The sequence below is a fragment of the Oncorhynchus keta genome, chromosome 6, assembly GCF_023373465.1.
Source record: "Oncorhynchus keta strain PuntledgeMale-10-30-2019 chromosome 6, Oket_V2, whole genome shotgun sequence".
Classification (NCBI taxonomy): domain Eukaryota; kingdom Metazoa; phylum Chordata; class Actinopteri; order Salmoniformes; family Salmonidae; genus Oncorhynchus; species Oncorhynchus keta.
In genome coordinates this window covers 30,848,259-30,865,847 of record NC_068426.1, presented here as the reverse complement: position 1 = coordinate 30,865,847, position 17,589 = coordinate 30,848,259, and the positions used below count along the sequence as shown (strand labels likewise).

Genomic DNA, 17,589 nt, shown 5'->3' with positions numbered 1-17,589 from the left:
CAGCAAAGTCAAAATGGGCTATATTGTAAAAATGAATGAACATAAAATGTAGCTTTTTGGTCTTCATTTCAGGTTAGTGGTGTAGTTAGGGTTGTTTAAAATCGGGGTGTAAGAACATAACTTGTATAAATATGAGGGGTTTAGCCATTTATTATGCCGCGTTCATCTGTTATTCGGAACTAAGAAACTCGGAAATGCCCGATTTGTTGGTTCGTTGAACACTGCACGTGTATAACTAACACCAGTTAGCAAATCGGAAATATCCGCGTTTCATAGTTGCGGCTAGAATATACCTGGTGACGACCTGCAGATTTTCTTTTGCTGTCGCATAATGATTACGTAGAAGGAAATAGTTGACTTGGACTGTTTACGTCTTTTCGTTCCTAAATTATAAACTAGGTATCTAAATGTTTATTTGAAGTTAAAATGAAAGCAACATACGCAACATATTTCGTATATTATGTGTTGATATCGAGTGGTTTTGTGAATGCGTTCGAACCAATCTCAACCACATTTGTGGTCGGTGTGGGAGTAGGCCTAGCAGCAGTGGGGCGGACAATTTACAATTATGTATATGAAAGTTGCGATTCAAAATGGATTGCTTTTAATTCAACAGGTATGTGTACAACTACATATTAAATGGTTGTGTTAACGTGGTTTACTTGACCATGTAGACACAGTCAGCCCTTTTGCGTTTTAATCTTGAAATTGCTTATCGATCTCCAATATACCGTTGGCCTACTTTAGGGTCGTTACATATTGTGTTGGTGTGCGGCTTGAGAAAATGATACCTTACATTTATGGATTTCAGTCTTGTGCAGTTTATATATATATATTAGGCTGCATGAAAGTTTCATTCATTTGGCATTGGAGCATAAACCTAAGCTTTAAGACCTAATTGTACCCGCGCCAAATAGCCTACACCCTACTCGCCAAATGGGAACGGGCAGGAAAATCGATAGACGGAGGCAAATGTGTTTGATCTGTGCATGTACCCGCACTGTTAGCGCAAGCCTACTAGTTTGGCACGAGTGAATTGTGTGTATAATTTTTCCCCTTTTTAAATAACTGGGCAAGTCAGTTAAGAACATTCTTACTTACAATGATGGCCAAACTCGGACAATGCTGGGCCAATTGTGCGCCGCACTATGGGACTCCGGAACACAGCCGGTTGTGTAACAGCCTGGACATGCTTCTTAGAACTAGTTCACATCAGGGGCGCAGAAGTGAGGGTGAAATAAACTGGCACGGGTTCCTCTATCAGTTTTTTTTTGTGGATCTAAAGCTCATTATACTAGGGCTGTCCTTGACCCAACAAAATATTGGTCAACCAAGAGTAGCCTTTTTTTTTTTTGACCAATCGATTAATCCAAGTGTTATGTTTTTTCATAATCAACTGTATGTACTCAACTAGTCAGATGCTTTAAACACACTTTTTGATTTAAAAAAAAGAGGTCAATTTAGCCTAACCAGAATAAATAAAACATGTTCCCGACCCTCCTGCTGCTGCTGGCCTTCACAGATTCTGCAGGTATGCTCCTGAAGTTGCTGGTAATAGGCTACACCAGTGGTAGGAAACCTTCTCCATTTGGAGTGCCAATTTCTTACCATTTCTAACAATTTGCGTGCCACTTATGATTTCCATATGCACATTTTTGTGGAACAGTTAATTGATGATAGTCTTTGTCTCAATCATTGTCTGTGGTTAATCAACATTCTATCTAATAACATTTATACAAATCTAAAAGTTACTTTTATTGCCATTTGCCAACTATGTAATAATGACCTCCATAAAGCCAACACAACAATGCAGGTAGAAAATAAAAAATCATATAAATTACATTGGCTACTCATGGCATGTTTGCATCGATCTTGAAACATTGTATCAACTATCAACTGGGTCACCCCAAAACTCATGCTAGCGAACTTGAGTCATTGTATAAAATATTCTGGGCCCTATGTTTCCAGTGCCAGTGATCTTGGGACAGACATAGCTGTAGGCTTTCTGTGCAAGGGATAAGAAGTAATCAGGTATTTTATGACGTTTCCACTGGATCAGAGCATTACATTTTCCGCTTTGGTTATCGAAAGGGGAGAGCTGAAAATAATGTTTAAATTCTGAGGACCTGTTGTCATTCACAATTGTTTGTCAAACTACTCTGTTTACTTGCTGTTTGAAGGTGAAGAAAAATTACTTTGAGAAGCTCCACAGCTCATTAGTTGGGGTGAGTTAAGACAATCAGAGATACTATCAGACATCCCCCAAATGGGCTCATAACAAACAAGACGATTAATAAATTGACAGCTCGTAAGTGTAATGAAATAAAACAAACTTGTTTCTCACAAGTGTAACATAGGTTGTGATTTCTGCAAAACTCATGTCCACTCCGACAATGAGAACTAATGGTAAATGACTAATACAAATATATGGAATGCATTAACAGAAATGACCATAAACAAACAAACATTGCAGATTAGAAAATGTGGGAATCAATGGTAAATGTAAGTTACATCACCAGTAGTATGTAATGGGGAATTGATAGACACAGTAAACAATTCACACAATGAATACCCACGAAATGGCAGAAGAGAGCATTCTGGAGAGAGAGATGTGCATCTGAGCCACAATCCCCATATTCTTGAGCTGTGGCATCCCGCGGCCTCTTCAATGGATTAGTCCACTTAGAAGGGCACAAATCACGTCTCTTGCGCCATGAAATAATAATAATATATTTGTGACTGCTCGACTAAATTTTTAAAAATTCAATACAGACCCCTTTTGTCATACAGTAGACTAAACCAAAAACGCACCTCTCCCAAGTGGGTGTTGCACCCCTGTTTCACATTCAAACATATGTCCAAACTCAATCCAATATGCTTCCAACAAATAACATGGTAGAATATTTATTTTGACAATTTTCTGTATGAGTGTGCTATCAGGTAGCCAAATTTCAGATGCTGCCGTAAAACAGGATTATTAGGGAAATCGTTCTTCTTGCAAAGCATTTAAACTTTTCAATCAAACTATTATATTAACATTAACTATCCACAATCACATTCTATGCATGTAACTGTACAATTGTCTGAGTTTAATTCGATAAGAGAAAAGCTGCGAAATAATAAGGGAGTGCCTGAAAGGTAATGTTTGGGAAAGATTTGGGGAATTGGTAAAAAAAAAAAAAAAGGATGATTGTTCTGTGTGATTGTGAGGCACTATACACATTTGACAGACTTCAAATAGGCCTATGCACGTCAAGGGAACTAGCCTAGCCTACTGTTCAGATGGGTAGAATGGAAACTGAAATCTGGACACTAAGTATATAACCTCTCACATAGCCTTTACAGTAACTCCTACAGAATTAAGCTTTTCTTGCAGTAAAATGATACACCAAATGTAGGCACAATTTTGACTCGGGAACAGGAGTGGAGAAATATGATTTCTTTCATTCAGCATCTTGAGAGAATGCGCAGTTAGCACCTTCACTTTATCAGCATCAGAAAAGCTAAACGTATTTTAACCACAAAATATGCATCCAAGCCAAACTGAATTTATCAGAAACATGTTGGGTCGTTTTCACAGCTTTCTATTTATCACATTTATTTATTTATTTTTTCACCTTTATTAGGCTCGTAGGCTAGTTGAGAACAAGTTCTCATTTGCAACTGCGACCTGGCCAAGATAAAGCATAGCAATTCGACACACAACAACAGAGTTACACATGGAATAAACAAAACATACAGTCAATAATACAGTAGAACAAAAGAAAACAAAAAGTCTATATACAGTGAGTGCAAATTTACATTTAAGTCAATGAGGTAAGTTAAGGAAATAAATAGGCCATGGTGGCGAAGTAATTACAATATAGCAATTAAACACTGGAATGGTAGATCGACAGAAGATGAATATGCAGGTAGAGATACTGGGGTGCAAAGGAGCAAGATAAATAAATACCAGTATGGGAATGAGGTAGGTAGATAGATGGGCTGTTTACATATGGGCTATGTACAGGTGCAGTGATCTGTAAGCTGATCTGACAGCTGGTGCTTAAAGCTAGTGAGGGAGACGTGAGTCTCCAGGTTCAGAGAAGTTTGCAATTCCTTCCAGTCATGGGCAGCAGAGAACTGGAAGGAAAGACGACCAAAGGAGGAATTGGCTTTGGGGGTGGCTGGTGAGATATACCTGCTGGAGCGCGTGCTACGAGTGGGTGCTGCTATGGTGACCAGTGAGCTGAGATGGCGGGGCTTTACCTAGCAGAGACTTGTAGATAACCTGTAGCCAGTGTGTTTGGCGACGAGTATGAAGCGAGGGCCAACCAACGAGAGCGTACAGGTCGCAATGGTGGGTAGTGTATGGGGCTTTGGTGACAAAACGGATGGCACTGTGATAGACTACATCCAGTTTGTTGAGTAGAGTGTTGGAGGCTATTTTATAGATGACATCACCGAAGTCGAGGATCGGTAGGATGGTCAGTTTTACGAGGGTATGTTTGGCAGCATGAGTGAAGGATGCTTTGTTGCGATATAGGAAGCAGATTCTAGATTTAATTTTCGACTGGAGATGCACATATAGTCGGGTGGTTGTGGAAAGGTTATTAGCAATTGAAGCCGGGTACGAGTGAACGAGCGGCTGACCCGTGCACCACTAGCCTACTCAGCAGCTGTGTCCTACATGTGTAACTAATCATGTTGTTAAGATAACCGCCTATAATGTGTATAGAAATAATGGTGTATTCGTAGCACATCCCATTCATTGACACTTAAATAATCAACTCCTGCCCTGTCATCAGGTTTGGAAGTGGCCCTAGATCAGAAGCTGTTTGGTCAACATGTTGCCTCCAGAGTCATCCAGAAAGCTGTAACAGGTTTCATGAACAATAAAAACCCTATAAAGCCCCTGGTTCTCTCTCTACATGGCTGGACTGGCACAGGGAAGAACTTCGTCAGCCAGTTGATAGCTGAAAACATCTACAAGGAGGGCATGGCCAGCAGTTTCGTCCATCAGTTTGTGACTACTCACTTCCTTAATTGGAGTCAGCTTGAGAACTACAAGGTAAAACATATATTTTGTTATATTATAATCCCAAGTAACTGGCAGTGAAATATCAATGGAGAATTAGGCTGTAAAAAACAACAACACTCTTGTTGATGTTCATTATCAGTGATATTCAAATCTTACCCTACGAGGTCTGGAATAATACTGGTTTTCTGTTCTACCTGAGAATTAATTCACCCACCTGGTGTCCCAGGTCTAAATCGATCCCTGGTTGGATGGGAAGAATGACGAACAAAAAAGCAGTGGAACTGGCTTCCAGGTCAAAGATTTGACTTTGAGGGTTCTATATGATACAGGATGTGCATCAGATTTTTTTTTTTCAAATGTGTTTTGCGTCTATGCTGTGTGCGATCTTCACTGCTGTAGATAAGTCTGTGTTTTTACTGCTGTGACCTTCCCTCAGTCTCAGCTGCAGCAGTGGATCAAAGGCAACGTCACCAACTGCCCACGTTCCATGTTCATCTTTGACAAGATGGACAAGATGCATCCTGGCCTGATCGACTGTATAAAGCCCTACCTGGGTTACTCTGAATATCTGGACGGGGTCTCGTACCGTCAAGCCATCTTCATCTTCCTCAGGTAGGGCAGACAGACTAGCAGTGTGTGATAAGAATTCATGTGCTGTTTTTGGAGACTTTTGAAAGAAAAAAAATAGGCAAATATATTAGACATACATCATCCTATTTCCCCACAATTTAACGACTCGTTGTAGTAACCATGGTTTTACTTACCTAAACGTCTGCTGTCAATCAGATATGGCCCCCAAAACGTAACTTCAGTTAGTTCTGAATTTTTATTTTGCAAATAAAATAACTACACATGAACCTAATGCATTTATAAACTACCCCATGTCCGGACCAGTGAGGAAGAAAAAGAAAGTTGAACCCAGCTTAAAATGGCAATATGCAACTTTTATTTTACCTTTATTTAACTAGGCAAGTCAGTTAAGAACAAATTCTTATTTTCAATGACGACCTAGGAACAGTGGGTTAACTGCCTGTTCAGGGGCAGAACGACAGATTTGTACCTTGTTAGCTCGGGGATTCGACCTTGCAACCTTGCGGTTACTATTCCAACGCTCTAACCACTAGGCTACCCTGCCGGGCGACCTGACCAAACTCACATAGAAATGTGAGTAATAGATCCATTCTACTTGAAAGCAAGTCTAAGTTATGTGCTCAATTTCTATGCTTCCCATTAAGCTTTTTATTTATTTTTTACACCAGCTTCAAACAGCTGAAACAATATTATTAGATGTAGAAAATATATTTCACAGTGGTTTAGATGGTACAGTGATTCTCTACAAGCTTATTTTGTCACATAAACTGAAATTGGGCGAACTATTCGAGTTTTAGCAACCAGGAAATTTCTGCATAGTGCAAATTTAATATCTACTAGTTTGTTTTGCTCATCTCCATAGCAATGCTGGAGTACAGCACATAACACAGGAGGCCCTGGACTTCTGGAAAGCAGGTCGAGACCGAGAGGAAATAAAATTGCATGACTTAGAACCAGCTCTCTCCCTGACCTTGTTCAACAACAAGAAGAGTAAGCCACCTATTTGCTGTCCTTCTTTAGGGCTGAAGTCTACCTTATGTACCGTGGTAACTATTTGTATATTTAACAAATCATGCACATGTTTCTCTAAGGTCAGGATTCTCTCCTTTATGTTACTACGCCTGGGGTTAGAAGAATGGGGATGTTATTGGAGTCTTTTCAGACTTTCAATACAAAGAAAACTTGTAAGATCTATATTCTGTCCATCTGCCTTTCTTGCACCTGCCCATCTTATGACTATCCTTACCCCCTAGGCACTTGTGTACATCTGAGAGGATTGGGTAAGCAATTGGTGGTAGCTTCTTCTTGTCCATCTCATGACTGTGTCCCTCCCTTTCTCTGTGTAGGTGGGTTGTGGCCCTCGAGTCTGATGGACAGGAACCTAGTTGACGTCGTTGTCCCCTTCCTGCCTCTGGAGTACAGACACGTGCTGCTGTGTGTCAAGGCAGAGATGTCCGCCAGGGGCCTGGAGCCCAACCAGGACGTGGTCGACCAGATGGCCAGAGAGATGGTCTATTTCCCCAAGAGCGAGAAGATCTTCTCTGCCAAGGGCTGCAAGACCATCAACAGAAGGCTAGATTACTTCACATAATGCATGTTTGAGGCCAACTACGTTGATTCCGGCGGCTGCAGACTGACTGATCTAATCATAATGAGCAGTAATTTAGGATGAAAGGTGGTTTGTCGGTCTGATCAGTCTGTCTGAAGTTGCTGACGGTAATGTAGAAGATCTCAGAGAGAACAGCTACTGTATCTATCTACCTCCTACTCTACTGTGTGCTCTTTCGACCCGCCCCTCAGGCCTCCCAGCGTCAACACAACCATGTGGAGGACATCAACGTTCTTGTTCTGATGGTCTCTTCTCCCTGAAGATGGATTACTGAGAGGGAGGAGGGCGGAATTAAGAAGAGATACAAAAATATAATTAAAACACAGAGGGGAAACTCTATTCTATTTAACCAATCAAGGTGCTTGTTCCTGATTTGTATATTCTGTAAATGATTATCTCCAAATAATTTCCTTTTTCATGGAATTCTGCTGTACATGAACTGTGGCAAGTGAAAATTAGTTGTGCATTAGAAACAAATGTGGTTTAAAGTTACAATCTATAGTACTGTAGAAAAGGCCCATGGAGTTGGTGGAAGAATCCTTTAATTCATGGCCACTTACTCAGCTGGGCCAGGGGCGCTTTAATTCGGTCAGGTGGAAATGTCCGACAGATCTCAACTCCATAAAAGGAGGAAATCGCCATCGCCCGATCTCGCTGCTTTCTCGTCCTTAACTTCGTCTAATCTAGAAGTTCTGTGTGTCCATAAATCCATGTAAGTCCACGGAAATCTGTTACCTTTCAACTGAACAATCTGTTGCGATCGGGAGAGTGGGCCATCAGTTATTGTTTATAGTTATTACAGCGGAGCGCACGCTTCAAACCTATTGTGTAATGTGAATGGTCAATGATCACAGCCCTACGGATCGTCACAGGTCAATTATGCGAAACGATATATGGTTAATATGTAATGAAGACACTTGAAAGGGTGAAATATGAAACGTCATCGTTTGCTGAACTGATCGATTCTGATATCAAACTAATGAGGATTATAGATTGAATAACCAATCACTGTTTGTATTCTTCTCATGATTATGATAAATGGTTATGAGCATAAATGACTAATGAATGATTCCTATTGACTTCTTAATGAACTGATTTGTTGAATTCCCTAATTATGTTAATAATGAATGATTATGATTTGATATTTCTGATTATCAATTTGATTGTATACATGTTATGAATTTGATTGGATACATGTTATTCAGTTTCCTTTGTTATGCAGCACATACTACCCAGTAAATATACCACTTTATGGTTAAAGGAATTCCTGCGTCAGTCTCATCCATTCCTCCCCACACAGATTCCACTGATCTTTCAATGGTCCTTCGAGCAGGATCATGACTGAGCTAAAACAGGTGAAAAATAAATGGAGGGGGAGAAGGAAGAATTGTCTCCACTGGAAGGAGAGAGGAAGAAAGAGCAGCTGAGGGAAAGGTCTTGGAACAAATAAAAGATCCAGGAGCTAAGCCTAAAGCAACAAGGAAGGCTTCATCCTCAGCCACCAGCAGCACCAGAAGAACCAGACAAGCACCGGGTTATCTTGAGGATTATGTGGTCGAGTATCCCACATCAAAGGGCAAGCCCACCAGAACTCAAAGTGGTGATGGATCAACTGTACGTTTCAGCCATCAACCATCCCCTCTGAGCCAAGGACGGGAAAGTGGTCTACAGGAAGACCCTATGGAGGAGGTAACTCCCACCGCACAGGTCGACTAGCTTCCTGAGGCAGGCTCCGCTCACCCCTTAACTAATGGGAAATCGTTGAGGCACTCTAGACGGAGTGACAGTTGGATACCCCTTTGGAAGTGGCCATGGCAGCCGCCATTCAATAGCCCTCAGCGATTCACAGACCGCTGTCCTACTAGCGTTGGAGGAAATTGAGCTTCAGATTGAGGAGGAACGACAGGCTGACGAACGATGTCACCTATTGGATGTGCAGGCCCGTAGAGCTCTACAGGAATGGGAAATCATTGCCAAGGACCTGGCACAGCAGCGATGGCACCGTCAAGCAAGAAGGGAATTGGAGGAGGCACGAATGGTCTCATCCTTCCTGGAGAGGAACACACTGAGTTGACCTGACCACCCCTCCACATGGACCTGACCTGTCTGCCTTTCTTTCCCAATCTGCCCCTCTGGCACAGCATGGCACACAGTCCCCGGAGGCTCCGAGGCCAGCACGGGGGACATGCCGCTCCGCCAACGCCCTCTATGCAAGTGACACAAGTTAGCATTACTCCTTCATCTAGGCTGAGGGATACTGGGGCCGGACAAATGCCAACACTCTCTAAACGACAGAGGACTCGCAGTCCATGAGATCAATGTGATGGTTATATTCTTCAAGAATCAATGGGTACATATTGTTAATTGAAAAAGATTTGGACAGCTGTAAGTATTGCAGGTTGCCCCTTTAATTGTCATTGAAAATGTACCACCTGAAATATTGTCCACTGGATACCCATTGTGTATTTTATAACTGTTGTCAATACCCAGTTTACCAATACCTAAACATGGATACATCTGCCTTTACTTGCATCTATTTTGCATTTGTTTTTAATCCTTTCATTCACCAGAAGCATTGTGTACAGTTTTCAAAATCTGCTGTAAGTTTATCTTTGGGGGTAGTCATGACATGCCTGTGAGGATCAGGTGGTGGTGGTGGTGGTGGTGGTGGTGGTGGTGGTGGTGGTGGGGGGGGGGTACATTGATTATATTATAATGCAGCAGACCAACTCCGTTCTGGTCTCTGAGATATCGTAATGTCTTTGTCCCTTATGGAGTATCTACCTCAGAACTATCAAATGCAATAAATGGACTTTGGGACATTCTATTTCATCAACCAAAATGAGGACAGTTGGCCTATGAAAATGAATGTTAATTTTGTGATGTCATTAAAAGTTAAATGAGGATGTTATGACAAACATTGTAACTTTAAATAATATGTACATTATGTTTACATACTGTGTGTTGTGTTGGAAATATCCAGATCAAAATGAATGTTTGTGTGAAGATGAACTGTGAATTTAGTTGTCTGACACCTTGCCTTGTAACTAGCTACACCTCAGGGAACCAAGGGAGCGTGCCACAATGATGTAAATGCCCTCTGTCCCCCAGGGTATAAAGCATTTGTGTTAAGAGTTAACACATCAGACTAGAGATCACGTGCTGCAGCCTAGGTCTACTATTATTCGACCGCAAAACGCAACACGAGGTTGAAGAAGACAAAGGAACCTCTTAACAATCAATGCTACGGTTGAGTATCTGTATCTAAGAAGGAGAATTCAAGCAGGACCACCTGGTTATTCTCTCCAAGCAATTGTGTGTCTACACTGCTTTTCTTCCCACTATGGGAATATCTAAATGGCTAATTAGCCATCCTCAGAAGACCAATCTTCCAGAACGAGTACAAGGAGTCGGACAACTAAGGGAAAGGACATTGTGACACCTTGTGGACAATCAGAGACGTGCACCTGGCCAATCGAAGTACAAGAACCACAAAGCAGAACGCGGCCCACGAAGGCCTGGGCCCATCAGGAACTCGGCCCACGAAGAGATACCCAACGGAGACCTTCAAGTAAATACATTCATTATAATTCTGACCAATAAGAGCGGGCAAGGTGTTAGGGCTAAACTAAGCATAGTTTACAAATGTATCCAAGTGCTTTTCTCCCGTGCACTTTCTTTCTCAATCTCCATCTTGTGTAACGTGTCATATTGTGTTGGCCCGCTAGGGACCTGTGTAACTGAATTAAGTTCTAATCAATAATCCTTAACCTAGACTGTATGTGTATCTTATATTATCATTTAGCTTGTTAGTAAAAAAAAATATTTAATTCAATTGGTGTGGTACAGAATGATTTAGTGAGACCCGGGTTTGTGCAGATTTATGAATTATGCAATGTTCAGAATGAGACTTATGAGGAAATGAATTTAATTGGGGACTGCTATGAAATCGATATTTTGATATTCTTTGTGTTAATTTGGGAAATGACAACTCGTTTATTTTTCCCATGGTGCCCCAGGTTACTGAGTTAATGGTTACCTGATTAATTTAATCACGTAATTATAAACAAATCGATTCGATGAATAGCATGTCATAACATTAATGATGATAAACGTAACGACATATTTGGAGCCCCGTGCGAGAAATCTAAGATAAAACTAGGTCTCACTGTTTAAGGCCATAGGAATTGTGTAGCAAGATACTTATGGACCAATAGCGCTGTAGCAAGCATTATTGTTGAGTGGGGTGTGTGTTGTTTTGTTTCACCCAGATACGAACAGGGAGAGATTGACTCCGGTTGTATATCTGACAGAAGTCAGTGTGTATAGGGGAATTGCCAAATGCCTACGAGTCAGGACATAGGGGCTGGCCGTTTTAAGCATTTTAAGCGATAGCAGCGTTGGGCCTAAACAAATGCTATTTCTGTCTCTCACCCTCGGCGTGGGTAGACTTGGTCATTAATAATTTCAACGAGTCTATGTACCGGCTGTTTCAGAAATTTTTGTAGATATATTTGATTGAATGAAGCGAAGTCATTATCTCTCACGTTTGGTAATGTGAGGAGATCAAGGCGGGTGTTTATTTATGTTTCCGCATATTCCGGAAACATTGCTAGAATAGATATCCAAACTACGCCGAAAGGGTGAATGTCAAAGTTAACAAAGTGAGAGCAGACATTTTTGTTTTTCCTTTGTTCCCTGTTTGATTTTAGCTTTTTGCTATCAGTGACCCCTGGTGATGAAGAATCACTAGTATTTTTTTTTTTCTTCCTAAAAAAAATTCAGGTGGCATACGTTTCTCACACCTATTACAATGGGGCACACTGTCTGGTATCCAATCAACTGATTTGATATCATTGTCTCGTTCAATTTAGTAAATAAGTTAAATTGCTATACTACCTGTTCAGGTCGTTCATTGGGATAATACACAATTTGTGCCAACCGATGAGACATTGTTAAACTTTTCCACATTAACTTAAGTACATCACCACTTTCAGGTTAATCAAAGTTTAAATCCCAAATAACCTAGGTATGAGGTATGATTCATCAATAATTATTTCTAAGTAATTCAGGCTACACTGTATATCATTTTTACCTGATTTGATATCATTGTCTTATTCGATTTAACCGGGAAGTTGAATCGCCCAACAAACCTTTTTCAGGGTTCTTCTTTTGGATGACGTCCAAATGTATTTGTTCTAACCAATGAGACATTTTAAACTTTCCCCCATTTAACTTAGAAACAGCAACGGGTTCAGGTGAATTAAAAGTTTAATTCTCAAAGAGCAATCAATTAAGAATTACTTTTGCAAGTTCATTAAAAGCCCAACTTCCACATTACTGTAATTGATGATTCATTGACGTCTATAAACTGATTTAAATCGTGTTTGCAGCTTCCAACTCAACCCAAACTTGACATAAATTGAAATAACTGATAATCATAATAATGAGCAAGCTATTAGGTGGGTTGCCATCCCTTCCTCCACTAATAAGTGAACCCTCACCCACCAAAAGATTGATCGCTGACCTCAGCAGCTATGCAAATCCTAACTATGGCGAGGGGCTGAAAATTAGATTTCGATGCCATAAGTGAAAAAATAATAGAAATAGTGCAAGACGCTCTCCAAAATAGACCATCAGACTCTGAAACAGATGTTGCGACATACCAGGTAAGCAGCATTGAAACAGCTGATTCCTCTCCCATTCCGATCGAGGACCCGCTGGGTCACGAGCTACTGACGTACACCCGGTGAACTTGGTCAGGAGTCCAGCATTTGTGGCAGATGACGTAATGACAAGTTCAACTCGGAAACTTACCAAACATGAGGTTTTCCTGTGTGGCTTGGGAGAATCACCAAATAATACATACTGCCCTCCATTGGCAGGCAGCATGTGCCTAAACGGCACAATTGTGCATCCTGGTTCAACAACATTTCAAAAGTGACTGACTGCCAACCCCTGGTGCCGAAATGTTCAGATTCCCACTTGGTACCCCAGACGATACTCACCACTTTAGGGATATGTGCGCTATCACTCCGAGGTGGAAGCAAGGAGGTATCTCACTACCTACTAACTGGTTGTCAAGAACCTTCCATATTAAATCTAAACTCAGCAAAAAAAAGAAACTGCCCTTTTTTCAGGACCCTGTCTTTCAAAGATAATTTGTAAAAATCCAAATAACTTCACAGATCTTCATTGGAAAGGGTTGTAACAATGTTTCCCATACTTGTTCAATGAACCATAAACAATTAATGAACATGCACCTGTGGAACAGTCGTTAAGACACTAACAGCTTACATAAGGTAGGCAATTAAGGTCACAGTTATGAAAACTTAGGACACTAAAGAGGCCTTTCTACTGACTCTGAAAAACACCAAAAGAAAGATGCCCAGGGTCCCTGCTCACCTGTGTGAACGTGCCTTAGACATGCTGCAAGGAAGCATGAGGACGGCAGATGTGGCCAGGGCAATTCATTGCAATGTCCGTGCTGTTAGACGCCTAAGACAGCGCTACAGGGAGACAGGACGGACAGTGGCAGACCACGTGTAACAACACCTGCACAGGATCGGTACATCACACCTGCTGGACAGGTACAGGATGGCAACAACTGCCTGAGTTGCACCAGGAACGCACAATCCCTCCATCTGTGCTCAGACTGTCCGCAATAGGCTGAGAGGGGATGGACTGAGGGCTTGTAGGCCTGTTGTAAGGCAGGTCCTCACCAGACATCACCGGCAACAACGTCGCCTATGGGCAAAACAAACCCACCGTCGCTGGACCAGACAGGACTGGCAAAAAGTGCTCTTCTCTGACAAGTTGCGGTTTTGTCTCCCCAGGGGTGATGGTCGGATTCGTGTTTGTCGTCGATGGATAGATTGTTACACCAAGGCTTGTACTATGGAGCAGGATCGATTTGCATGTGGAGGGTCCGTCATGGTCTGGGGCGGTGTGTCACATCATCATCGGACTGAGCTTGTCATTGCAAGCAATCTCAACTCTGTCTGTGCGTTACAGGGAAGAGATCCTCCTCTCTCATGTGGTACCCTTTCCTGCAGATTCATCCTGACATGACCCTCCAGCATGACAATGACACCAGCCATACTGCTTGTTCTGTGTATGATTTCCTGCAAGACAGGGATGTCAGTGTTCTGCCATGGCCAGCGAAGAGCATGGATCTCAATCCCATTGAGCACGTCTGGGACCTGTTGGATCGGAGGGTGAGGGCTAGGGCCATTCCCCCCAGAAATGTCTTGGAACTTGCAGGTGCCTTGGTGGAAGAGTGGGGTAATATCTCACATTATCTGTTCAGGGACACATTATTCCACTTCTGTTAGTCACATGTCTGTGGAACTTGTTCAGATTATGTCTCAGTTATTGAATCTTGTTATGTTCATACAAATAGTTACACATGTTAAGTTTGCTGAAAATAAACGCAGTTGACAGTGAGAGAACGTTTTTTTTTTTGCTGAGTTTATGTGGGAGCGGACATTTTGGTTAGGTTGGGGTTTAAAATTGATACCGTATACCAACTTCTTTGGTCACTGGCGCAACCAGCCCAAAACGCCTTGACTTTCGACCCTGTGCAAATGGCTTCCGGACAGACTATTCCTGGAGCTTGCAAGGTGATAACTGAGTCCGCCGTGGTGATACCTGCGAGAACCACAGAGGTTTTGGGGAGACTGAGCCTGGCGCCCGGATACCGGATGGAAGGCAACACTGCGTTCCTCCAACCCTCTCCGCGACTATTCGACTTTGGCTATCAATGGGAAACCGTTAGTGGAATTAAACGCTAGATCAACTTACCTTTGAGTGCAGAATCTGACTCAAGCGGATATTTCCATTCTTCTGTACACTCAGCTAGGAACATTGATTGACTACTCCTTCCATGATTTTGAACTTGTTGTTTCTGTGATTGGGCCTCTTCCTTCCTCCCTAGACCTATGTGTTGAGGAAGGGACACTTCCGTAAAAAGCATTCACAATAACTCCCGTATTGCCACTTGACTACGCATCGACATTCAGGCTGGATGTCGATTCTGAAAACGAGCTGCTGATCTACTCCATCGTCACGGAGGATGATATCACATCTCCTTCTGCATGTGAAGTACACACTGCTTAGATAACAGCTAATGATTCCCCCACCATTGACACACCTTCTCCACTTGATGAAGACCTTTACAATATCGCTGAACCATATCCTGGGTTCCATGCGCAGGTACTACAACTACTATCTGAGGCAGACGCACTTGTCAATGACATTGAACAACAGCAGTTGCGGGACTTGTTTGTCAAAATCAGAGAGATGTGGTCAACAGACTCGCTGGATTGCGGGGTAACAGGTATTCATGTGGTGCGTATTCCTACGCCACCAAGAGCAGCTCCTACATTTGTGAGACAATGCAAAATTCTATGCGGTACAAGAGATTATCGATTCCCTATTAGCTAAACAGATCATCAGGGAATGTAACACTATGTACAGTGCCCCCGTGTGGTCTGTTCTGAAACCAACAGGTAAGTGGCGTCTTACCGTCGACTATAGACAACTCAACAAGCTGGTTCCGTTGTCTCGTTGGCCAATGACACAGTTTGACCAAGATTTGCCTAAAGTGGCTAATGCAAAGTACTTCTCTAATGTCAATGTGGCCAATGGTTTCTGGACCATGACAGTTGACCCTCGTGACCAACAGATGTTGGCCTTCTCTTTCTCGAACAAGCTCTTCACATTCAATCGTTGCCGGTTCGGGTATGTAAACTCCCCCACAGAGTTCAACATCTTCCTACACAAGGTAAAGCCAGATGCAGACTACAGGGGCACGATAATCTAGTTGGACGATGTTCTCATGAGGAGCGAGACTTGGTCACATCACCTCAATGAGATGGACTATGTTTATACCCAACTCAGGGTGACAGGGGCTAAGTTTGTTAATATGAAAAGACAATGATGCAGGACCAAGGTAAACTTCGTGGGACTTCTGGTGGGTGCTGAAGGCATCCTGCCACAATCTAGCAGAATCCAAGCGTTCCGCAACATCAAAATGTCAACAAACATTCATGAACTGCGTAGCTTCTTGGGAGTTTGTAATTACTCCCGTCAGTTCATCGAACATTATGCAGACTTGTCAAAGCCTTTGACCCACCTTCTTCAGAAAAACCTGCTTTGTGAGGCACCCTGCCTGGTATTCCCCAACAAACAAAGACAAGCCGTTCTGTTTGGAAGTCGGTTTCTCAGAGCACTGTCTTAGTGCTGGGTTGTGCCAAAAATACAACCAAGACAGACATGTGGTTGCTTAGGTGAGCAAAACACTCAACCCTGCTGAACACAAGTACTCAGACTGCGAAAAAGCGCTGCTGTCAACAGTCTGGGTGTTCAAACACTTCACCAGTTATGTCGGCGGACAAAATGTGATAATTGAAACTTGTCACCAGCCAGTGACTTTTCTGAAAAGCCAGCGAATCCGTGAGGGAACTCGACACAACAGCAGGATAGCGGCTTGGCTCATGACACTGCAGGGCCATGAAGTGGTAGTTAACTTCTTTGGGCTCATTGGGACGCTAGCGTCCCACCTCGACAACATCCAGTGAAATTGCAGAGCGCCAAATTCAAAAGACAAAAATAGTAATAATAAACATTCATGGAAATACAAGTGTTATACATCGATTAAAAGATTAACTTCTTGTTAATCCAGCCGCTTTGTCAGATTTCAAAAAGGCTTTATGGCGAAAGCATACCATGCGATTAACTGAGAACAGCACCATGCATACAAAAGCATACAAACATTTTCCAACCAATCAAAGGCATCACGAAAGTCAGAAATAGTGATAAAATAAATCACTTACCTTTGAAGATCTTTCTCTGTTGGCAATCCAAAGTGTCCCAGCTTGGGTTGTGTATCGGAGGAGGCATGACTTTCAACCTTCGTCTCTCCCGATCCTGTACGGGGGTTGTAGCGATGAGACAAGATAGTAGCTACTACAACAATTGGATACCATGAAATTGGGGAGAAAAAGGGGTCAAATTCAAAAAAATAAAAAAATAAAGGCGGAGGTGGTCGCAGGCACGCGCATCGACGAGATGCCGCACCCGACGGGATAAGAAAAAACGACTATCGCTCACACGGTCCCAGAACCCACGGGACTGAGTGTATTTAATTTATCAAGCAAGATATTGATCCCTGCCCATGTCTCCTTGCTTAATAAAGGGTTATCTTTTGTGCATACAACCCAGTGCAACGATTTCGATGTTAAGTTGTTTAACATGTTTAAGTTTTTTAGAAACATCCGTTTAAGGGAATTCTTTAGCTCCCTTAATCCTGATATTTCTATTGAACCAGTAGGTTACTCACCTGCACATACTCCGACTCCTTTTAGAA

The 17,589-nt window shown here is 42.2% G+C and overlaps 1 protein-coding gene across 3 annotated transcripts; it reads left to right on the top strand.

The window, feature by feature from the left end:
- The first annotated feature begins 280 nt into the window (after positions 1–280).
- Positions 281–8,484, top strand: LOC118385385 (torsin-1A-like). Of its 3 annotated transcripts, none has more exons than XM_052521310.1 (6): positions 281–616; positions 4,929–5,050; positions 5,457–5,632; positions 6,474–6,601; positions 6,703–6,795; positions 6,958–8,484. In XM_052521310.1, the coding sequence occupies exons 1-6, from the start codon at positions 427–429 to the stop codon at positions 7,200–7,202; spliced, it is 954 nt and encodes a 317-aa protein (XP_052377270.1). In that variant the 5' UTR covers positions 281–426; the 3' UTR covers positions 7,203–8,484. The 3 variants fall into 3 exon arrangements, with proteins under 3 accessions (XP_052377270.1, XP_052377269.1, XP_035628388.1); XM_052521309.1 differs by having other exon boundaries at positions 283–616; positions 4,788–5,050; XM_035772495.1 differs by lacking the exon at positions 6,703–6,795 and having other exon boundaries at positions 293–616; positions 4,788–5,050.
- Positions 8,485–17,589: the final 9,105 nt, after the last annotated feature.

Coding starts and splice junctions, on each gene's coding strand:
- LOC118385385 (XM_052521309.1), top strand. CDS start 427: ATGAAAGCAACATACGCAACATATTTCGTATATTATGTGTTGATATCG. Junction 617..4,787: donor GATTGCTTTTAATTCAACAG/GTATGTGTACAA, acceptor CCCTGTCATCAG/GTTTGGAAGTGGCCCTAGAT. Junction 5,633..6,473: donor GCCATCTTCATCTTCCTCAG/GTAGGGCAGACA, acceptor TCATCTCCATAG/CAATGCTGGAGTACAGCACA.